At 39.7% G+C, this 10,090-nt stretch overlaps 1 protein-coding gene across 1 annotated transcript; it reads right to left on the reverse strand.

Annotated features, from left to right (window-relative positions):
- Nucleotides 1-3,569: 3,569 nt before the first annotated feature.
- On the reverse strand, nt 3,570-5,573 carry MKRN3 (makorin ring finger protein 3). Its single transcript, XM_008687632.2, has one exon. The coding sequence runs from the start codon at nt 5,076-5,078 to the stop codon at nt 3,570-3,572; it is 1,509 nt and encodes a 502-aa protein (XP_008685854.1). The 5' UTR covers nt 5,079-5,573.
- Nucleotides 5,574-10,090: the final 4,517 nt, after the last annotated feature.

Raw genomic sequence — 10,090 nt, forward strand, 5'->3', positions numbered from 1 at the left:
TTTGTAAGTCTGTACATCCACCAAATTTAGTCATGTGAAGCATAAGCAAACCAGACTTGTTTCACGCAGGCATGTGCATGTGTGTGCATGTGTGTGTTTGTCTGTGTGTGGTTAAAATACCTTCTGTACAGACTCCTGGGCTGAGTCCATGAAGCCTAGGGGAGGAGGGGCCAGCACACACTCTGAATCACTCACAAAGCTTTTGTGTGACAAGGGCTCCTTTGTTTCTGACTGCAACAGGAGTGGCCCAGCTGTCTTCATATGCAAGCCCTTGGAACACTTTTCCCAGACCTGGTGGCAGTGACATCCCTTTATTTGACCTCTGAATGAGCTGATGAGGGAACAGAAAATCCCATTTTTTAAACATTATTTTATTTATTTTCCTTATGTAGACATCCATCACAAATAATACATATTTTTGTTGTTGCCTACTGTATTTCAAGAATTAAGCAGCACATTTTTAGTTTTAACTGAATGACTTTTGTTGAAAAATTACTTGATCTTTTTGAAATTACGACTATAAAGCTAATGTGACCCCATGCTACAAAAAATCATAAAATAATAATGTTATTTTAACACAGGTTCCAAAGATTGCCAAAGAGAAAAACTTTGTGAAGTATTAATTCTTGTGCAAGCTCTTCTGAGGTCACAAACACACATAAATCCTACTTTTACACATACCACTTTAAAAATACCATCTATGTTTCAAGTTCTTTGTCCAGATTACATCTGATCATTATAACAACCCTGCAAAATAGGTGGGGCTGTACCCACTTCTCATATAAAAAATTTGAGGTATAGAAAATTTAAGTAACTTGCTCCAGACTTCATGGCTGGTAAGAAGCAGAGTCAGGATTCTAATTATTCATTGTCACCAAAACCACTTTATCTTCTGCCAATCCTTGTTCCACTGTATCTCCTGAACTTTATTATGATTGTTGCAAGATGCTATTTGGATAAGAAAAAATGCTATTTCAGAACATTAGGTAGTGTATACTAGGACAAACTTTTCAAAGCTTTTCAAGCTCAGCTTAAAAACCCCTCCTTAATAGCAGCTTAGCCACTATTCAAAGCTCATGAGACTTTGGTGTCCGTACAGTCTTTTGAGAGTGACCCATCTGGTCCTTTTCTTTGGTTGTTTGGTCATCTGAGCCCTCTTTCCCCTGCATGACTGGGGTGGCCTCAGGGGTACCAGCATATTTGAATTTTGTTTGGAATCACTCACCCTGCATGAGAGTAATAGTGAGGCATCCACGGCCTCTTGATTGGTGAATTCTTTGGATAAGAGGAATCAGTATGTTAGAAATATGGCAAAGATGCCAGTGAAATGGGCTGAGATACTTACGATAAAATCAGGAATCATGTAAGAAGGGAGAGGCAGTGTAAATAATCTGGGAGGCTGAGGCATATTATGAGTAAGGGACTAAGATATACTGAGTCTATAAGCCAACAGACAAAGCCCCATAGCCCCCACATTCTCTTAGGAGCTTACTTATATCCATCTCTGTCCCACCTGGCTGAACCATACATACTTAAAGATTGCACACACTTTACCATTAGCAATATTCAGCTGGTCCAGGTGATCCTGGCATGTAGGTGAGGGAAGAGGAAGCATGGTGCCTGTGTTCTGGAAATATACCAATGAGTTCCATTTGTGGTTCCACTAATTTATACCTATGCGTCATAGGTATATGGGCAAGTAATTTAACTTCTCTACCTTATTTACCTCATTAGGATTACGAGAAAAATTATAGCAAGTACTTCGTAAGGTTGGTCTCAGAATTCAATTAGTGCTCTGGAGAGTGCTTAGTACATAGCACGAACTCTGTAAATGTACCCTGTATTTTCTGAATAGGAAGTCTGGCTCTCCTGGAACTCATGCATCTGGTGTATTTTCACCTCTTAGCCAAGAGAACATTCTGCAGTTGATGCATACAGCATTTCACACATTTTACATTAAATTATTAGAATTGTGCTGTTCAACTCACTTCATTTGCTTATTCAGTTACTGAAAAGATATAGGAAAACTGTCCACTTAAATTTTGTATTTTTCTTATTACTTATTTGTAAATTTGATGCTGTGTTATTAAATGAATACAAAATTGGAACAGTTCTATATTCCAGGTAAATTATAATTTAATGTTTATATACTAACCTTATTTATCTCCAGCAATGTATTTATCATTAATATCAACTTCATCTATTGCAAAAATCACAGCATTGCTACTTAATTTTTTCATTCTATTACTTTTAATGTTTCTGTGTTCTTGTGTTGTAGCTGTGTATTTTAAACAGCATAGTTTCATTTTAATTTTAATCAGGTCTGATCATCTTGGAGTTTTAGTTTTTTAAGCCATATTCATTTAATCTGATAGTGTAACTGTGTTATAATATTCCCATATCATTACTGTATTTAGTTTTTGTCCCTTTATATATTTCACTTTTTTATCTTTTCATTCTTATATTATGACTGGTTTCAATACTTTTGTTATTCTATTTTATTTTATAATCTTGTCAGTTATATGTTGAAAGCTTTTGTCTTTAAAAATCACGTTTTTTTTGAATGTCTAGAGATAACACAAAATACTGAATACAAAGAACCATTTATCTGAGTTCAGGATTGACTCTGCTGTTATAAGGAATAATGAGATTGTGCTAAACTGGATGGGAACACACATTTATGTACAACAGCACAGTGAGCTATTAATGCCATCATAGAAATACCAATGTCCTATTTTGTAAATCCTTTATCTGTGTCTGCTACAATTGACTAGAGCCACTGGAATATCTGTTTTCATTAGATGCTAACCACTGAGCCTGCAAAAAGGACAGAAAGATTATTTACACACCTCACACTCAACACAACAGCAAATCCTATTAGCCTTTCACTTTCAGCTTCCAGCTCTTCCAGATATATTATATGATGGTGTACTTTTATATATATCTTCAATTATATAACTTTTATACACATTTATTTTATACACATATAATTACTAAATATATACTTTCAAATATAAATAATTTCACATCAAGCTTAACAGGATAAAAACATGTAAACACACACACCTGGTTCTGGTCAAGTAAAACACAAAACCACAAGGTAACCACATGTTCAAGAGTGCACTTGAAGGGGAATGAGGGAAGAAACAGACATGTAAACAACAATGATGAGCAGTTGTACCACAAAGGCCCTGCGAGGGTCCATTTCTTAAGGCTGTAGTAGCAAAAAGCTCCTTGTTCAGTTAAGACTTCTCCCTTCACCCTGTCACATTTATTCTTGAGGGACTTCAAAATGAGTGTGGAAATTCTGTAAACACTAGACTAGAACTGAGTCAATCCTGTTGAAAACAGAGATGACAAAATAAACCATAAACTACAGTAATATTCATTTCATCAAACAATAATTTTAGGACTTTTTGTTACAGTTCACCACAGTAAAGCACCATAACCTTGAAATGGGGATGGACAAGAAAACAGAGATGGATGCTTTATAAAAATGTCTTCAATAGCCTCTGTGAATGACAGATGTGTCTATAAACAGAAAACAAGCAACAGCGGACGGCAGAGCCTTAGCACACCAGACCACATGCCACAGCATAATGCCACAGATTCAAACTGAAAAAATGTTCCAGCTCACAATGAAGCAAGTCCCACTGGTCCTCTGAGAAAGAAAGCTCATCATTTGCCAGTGAAAGAAAACACTTAAACAACAGATTGGCCAGCCGAAGCATGACAAGCTCTTTTTTACTGCTTTTAAAGGGCATCTCACCCTCTCCCACCTGAGTATCAGGCTCCAAAAGTTGACTGCAGTGAGCACCGGATTCCCCAGCGCCCTGCCTCTGAGGATCCTCTCCCCGGCCCTCAGGGTCTGCATGCTTGTAAAAACAGTTCTCTCCAAATGGGCAGAAACCCCTGCCTTCAGCAAAATACCTGCAAGTCTTGTTGCTCATTGCCTCCTTGTACTGCTGAATAAGTTTCTGCTTCTCTTCCTCTTCCTCCACCCAGAACTCACTGGGAATGACAAAGTTGGAGGTGACCCTGCACTGTGGACAGGACTTGACGATCCTGTTGCCAAACTGTTTGTCAGTCCTCCACCTGCGGATGCACTTAAGACAGTAGGTGTGGTTGCAGTTGGAGAGGATGCCAAAGCGGCAGTCACTGGGGTTGGCTTTCTCATAGACAACCTCCATGCAGATGCCACACACTTTGTCCATACTTCGCTGCACTGCAAACGAGAGTTCCATATCCTTCTCATGTGCTTCAATGCAAGCCTTTATATGGTCTGCCCTCTGCACAGCATCCACAGGGTGCAAGACGGGAAGCCCACACATATCGCATATCTCTCCATGGAGATACATGCAGCTCTCCCCACGAAAGCACTGCCCCATGGCAGCATCCCGGCAAAGCTGCTGCCCCCTGCCCACTACAATCTGTTCCCTCTCAGTCACTGAGCTCTGCAGAGGAGCCCTGGGAACAAAAGGGACCATGCGGCCCCGGTAGGGTTGCCCAGGAACAAACTCAATGGCATTCTCCCAGCCTTCTGCACCTGCTCCTCCAGCAGCTCCAAGGCCTGCATTGTCTCTCCCAGCTTCAAAGAAACCCCTTTCAGCAGCCAAGCCAATCACAGGCAAGGAGTAAGAGGGCGCAGCAGGGGGGGCTTCCGCCACTTCCTGAGGCAGGGTCTCAGTATGCGCAGCCGTGCTAGGGCTTTGGACTGCGGAGGCCCAAGGCGGTGAACCATGGCCCCCTCTGGCCAACTGCCTGCCTGAGAGATCATGAGAGTAACGACAGTTCTCCCCCTCCTTGCAAAGCCCATGCAGATAATACCTGCAGGTGACTTGCTTCGTCCAGCTGCCGCCACTCCGTCCCTGCAGGCGACTGGGCCCCGCCCCTCCCCCTGCAGCCTGGGCAGGCCTCAGACGTGACGCACGGAGGGGGGCCGGACCTGCAGCTGCAAATTGCCGGAAGACCGGGCGCATGCGGAGGGAAGGCCCAGTTGCACCCTCCCCTGCTGCCTCGGCACCCACAGGTGCCCCAGGTGCCCCAGAGGCTTCAGTGGGAGCTGCAGGCTCTTCCATGGCAGCTTCTAACCCCCCAAATGGTTCCGGAACTTCTCCGGTGTCTCTTCCTTTCGGCTCGAGGCCCAGAGAGCCGTAGCTGGCACCGGGGTCTCTTGTCTATGAAGTGTGCATCATTTTTCCTTCTCCCCTGCTCTTCCTGTGACTATCGGTTCCTACTTCCTCTCTGGCAGGCGCGGCGGACACTTCCTGTGGGGGCAACGTCATTCCTTTACCCATTCCGTACGGTCTGTGCAGCGTGTACGGTGGTTCCGTATCCTCCTTTGTTCTCGTCAGTCGGGGCTGCCCCGCCTCTTCCCCGGCCTCTGCCTTGCTGCTCTGCACGCCAGCTGGCCGATCCCAAGGCCTCTCTCGCTCGCAGGCTTCTCCGGAGGACGTAATCGCAACTCTTTGAGGTTTTAATTTAATCTCTTCCAGTGTTCACTCAGACACATTGTATTTTATTGTTTTTTCATGTATGTCTATTTTAAAAATCATAAACCTCTCCTCGTTACTGTTTATTCCCCCAGCCTTATAGCTGTCACTGTGGAAAGCTTTTTGTTGACAAGACATTATTTCTTTTGGTTTTTATTATGGAAATTCTTACAAGCTTACTTTGGAAATGCTCTTTGCTGGCAAGGCATTAGCAGCGAATGCTTCTGAACTGAGGCCACTTTAGCGCTTTCAGATGTCTTAGTTTATAGTGATTTCCAATTCTCCCCACTGTGCAGAAGCTGCTGATTTCATACAATCCTGATGCGGCATAATAAGCCACTGTCCCCTGTGTGACCCTGGCTTTTATTTTCTCTTGCTCGCTTAACTCATGGTGGCCCTTTGTTCCCCTGTCTTTCACGGAGGTTTGTCCGGTATTGTGACAGGCCAGGCTTTCATAATGTATTCTCTATCGTTCTGCTCGCAAGTGGTGCTTTTTTATTTCCTCTGTGAGCTCTTTGTCGTTTTGCAAATATATTTCAGTAGATGAGTAAAAAAAATCATATGCCTGCTTTGCTAAGACTACTTAGGGATGTATACTGAATTTTGTCATGTGGTTTTCTGAATTGAGAAATGATCTTATGTTTTTTTTTTCCTTTATCCTCTTAATGTGATTACTTGCACTGATAGACTTTCAAATATTTAATTTACCATTTTTCCAGGAATAAATCTGTGTTATGATGTTTTATCATTTAAATGGTACTGAATTTTGTTTGCCAAAATGAGTTTCTTGTAATTTATGGCCTAAATTTTAAAATGGGAGAAAGTCTGAATAGTAGAACAGAAATCAGATTGAAGCAACTAATAAAAAAAAAAAAAAGAAAAGAAAAAGACCAACTGTGAAGTAAGGGTAATGAATCAAGGGTAATTCTTTTAAATTGATTTTTGAGACCTAAATTTCTGGTTAAATTTATTAAGAAAAAAAAGAAGCCTCAATATCAGAAATTTTAAAAGTGGTATCACTACATTAATAACAGACATGAAAAATCATGAGAGGATATCAGAAACAAGGTTTAGCCATTAAGTGTGAAATTTATACAAAATGGTCCTATTTCTAGAGCCACCTCTATTATTAAAAATAGCAGAAACAGAAAAAAAAATACTGGCCTGTTATATAAAATAAATATGTAATTAAAAATAGTTCCCTAAATGAAATATTTTAAAGCTTTCCTTCTGAAATAAATAGGCAAAAATTCTATATTGTTGTCAGTCCTATCCAGTACCATAAGGCAAGCAAAGAAATAAAAGATGTTTTAATTGTAAAAGAATTATTAATAGGAGACAGCAGAAATTTGAGGGAAAAAAAATTATTGATAAACCTAGTGCTTTAATAAGCATATTTAGCAGGGACATTGGGTAGAAGTACAATATACCAAACAGTTGTATTTCCATTTCAGTTAAATGACCCTTAAACATTTAAAATTCATAACATTTATAACAACATAAAAAGTTACCTACCCCAGAAATCAAACTAAATAAAGTTGTAGAAATTAAAATCATGTTTTATTTAGGAAGATTTAAAGAAATCAGGGAATACTCTGCTCATGCAGTAGAAGCTAAGTTCAAAAGGTAACTTTTTCTAATTTGGTAATTGTGAGAATATTGCTGTTTTCCACCATGAATGTAGGAAATCTTGGTGATTTTGAATTTTTTTTTTCTTTTGTGTAGTTACTGAGTTTTGTACTGGGGATGCCAGTTCTTCCAAAGTCTGACTTGCATTCTCTTTCCTCTCATAAATGCATTGGTTGGTGGGTATTTGACAGCCCCAAAGATTTTCAAAGGGAAAAAAAAAAAACTTGAAACATAGAGAGTGGGTTTATATATCAGGCTTTTTACAGATTCACAAACATAAGAATCTTGAATATAAAACTATTATTTGTTAAATGGTAATATGTTCCCAGCACTGTGTTTAATTTATATTTGATCCACATTTTATAGACCAGCACTGTCCAGTAGAATGCTCTGTGATGATTTTATGTACGTGTTGTCCAGTATTTCTGTTTGGTAGCTATTAGCCCCATGTGGCTCTTTTTTTTTTTTTTTTTTTTTGAGAGAGAGAGAGAGGGAGCACACCAGAGGTGGAGGAAGGGCAGAGAGGGGAAGAAAAAGAATCTTAAGCAGGCTTTGCCGCGGGGCTCAATCTCATGACCCTGAGATCATGACCTGAGCTAAATCAAGAGTCGGCTGCTCAACTGACAGAGCCACCGAGGCACCCCAAGCCCCATGTGGCTCTTGAGCACTTGAAATGTGGCTAGAATGACTGAGGGACTGAGTTTAATTTTAAATTTAATTTAAATAGCTGCATAGGGCTTAGTAGCTTCTATATTGGACAGTGAGGTTCTAAGTAGCATTTGACCATGCCATCTCCACACATAGGAGGGAACAGAGATTTTCTAACCTGTCCAAACCTATGCAGCTGGCATGGGGCAGACTTTGTTTTCAGATCCCCACCTGTGTGGCTCCCAATTCTGTTCATGTCCTACCGTCTCATAGTGAACTATATCTTCTAGTTTTACAGTGCAAGCATTTCATTTGTGCTATTAGAAACTAAAATTGTACTGCATGATTTTAAATAGATGAGATTGAATACCTGGAAATGGGGCCATGCATGTAGAAAGAATAAGCAAATACTTCCCACTGTGGTCACATATCTATTCTCAGGGAATTTTCTCTGTCATGGTCTTGTTTTGTCCTGTTTTTTTTTTTCTTTTAATTTTTAATTGTTTAAAAAAATTGTAGGCACTGCTGTTTTCACACAGTCCCTGAGAATACACATCTGATCATGTCTCTAGTTATTTGGCTCAGCTGAGTGCTCTTTTCTCAAAAACCCACTCAGGGCCTCAGGACTGGGACCTGAGACCAACTTGTGCACAGTCTTCAGGGCAGGGCAGGAGCTCCTCACAGGTCAGTATTTGGATGTCCAGCTGGAATGAGTGAAAACAATGGCTCCACTTGAGCAGGCTGCACTAAGCACTTGGGTCACAGAATGACAAGGGGGGAGGTGGTTTATAGCACTGCAGGGCTGAGGCACAGTCTGGGCAGCATAACAAAAGCCCCAGACGCAGGAGACTTGTTCATAAGTGGACTGTGTAGGGATAGACAGGGAAAATTCAGGTGGCCCCACAGTTTTTTATTCCAAGCAGCTCAGTCCTGCTGGGCTCAGCCCCACTTACCTGTTATGTCCATGTTTAAAAGGCACATAATTGTCTGAAAGTAATTTCCTTCAGCAAACAACCTGTTTCAGGTCCAACGTTTAGGTACTGCTGTGGAGATGGGAATTAAAACAAGAGTCTAGAATCAGGCATCAAGGGTTCAAATCTGGAATACACAACTTTCTGAGGGATTTATCTTGGGCAATTAATTCAACCTTTTTTACCTCATTTGGCAAATAACAGAAATAATAACAGCAATAATAATATGAGTGATTAGTTCACAGGTTTGCTGTATTAAGTGAGATAATTCTTAGAAAATGATTGGAGCAATACCTGTTACAAGGTACAGTCTTTGAGATCTCTATAAATGTCTTTTGACTTGAAAAATCAAAGAAATCAGAGAGGGAAACAAACCATTAGAGACTCTAGGCAACAAACTGAGGGTTGCTGGCGGGGAAAAGGGTGGCGGGATGGGGTAACTGGGTGATGGGCATTAAGGAGGGCACTTGATGGAATGACCACTGGGTGTTATATGCAACTGATGAAACACTGGACTCTACCTCTGAAACTAATAACACACTATATGTTAATTAATGGATTTTAAATTAAAAAAAAAAACAAAGAATCCTGCAATTAAAGTCACTAACCCTGTCAATATGTTTTCTGCTATAGATAGCAGACAGCATTATTATGTCTGTAGGGTCCTTGGAAGTTCCGGGCACATGAGAAGTAGTGAATGAATACTTAGTTTCTCATACTGATAGGCAAACTGACTTTTATTTTGAAATTCACAGAGGCTGTTTTTGCCAACTCTAGTTCAGAATTCAAACTCACCAAATTGTATACATTAATTATGTGCAGTATTTTATATATCAATTATACTTCAATAAACTGAAAATGTCAAGCTTTAAAGCTAGATGAAATTTAAGAAAAAAATATTTTTTAAAGTTTAGTTTTAGGTACCTTTGTGCAGTATTTTTGTCCCCTCATCACTTATAATTGTCATGGGATTCTGAGTGGAACAGGACTATGTTAGCTCATCCTGGGATTGGGTGGACTGTTTTGAGGAATCCATGTCTAGTCACCATGAAGGAATAAATAGATAACAAGAAAGTTAATAAAAAATGCCTTTCTAATTTCATATTTCAATACTGATATTAAAAAAGGTATAAATGCTCCTCAAGCTACTCAATTATGCTATTATAAAATTGCTCTGATAAAATCACACTGAATTATCTATATCATAATCAAACACTGAAAATTTCAAGAAATTTTTAGATGCTTTTTACAAGTACCAAGAATTCAGGTATGTGCATACTTTAGCATGGGTAACAGAATTTTGTTATTTTCATATCGATCTATTTTACAGATCTAAAACATACTTAAATT

The sequence above is a fragment of the Ursus maritimus genome, unplaced genomic scaffold (genome assembly GCF_017311325.1).
Source record: "Ursus maritimus isolate PB19 unplaced genomic scaffold, ASM1731132v1 scaffold_27, whole genome shotgun sequence".
Lineage (NCBI taxonomy): Eukaryota > Metazoa > Chordata > Mammalia > Carnivora > Ursidae > Ursus > Ursus maritimus.

Excerpts from the sequence above, each read along its gene's own strand:
- MKRN3 (XM_008687632.2), bottom strand. The coding sequence starts at position 5,078 with ATGGAAGAGCCTGCAGCTCCCACTGAAGCCTCTGGGGCACCTGGGGCA.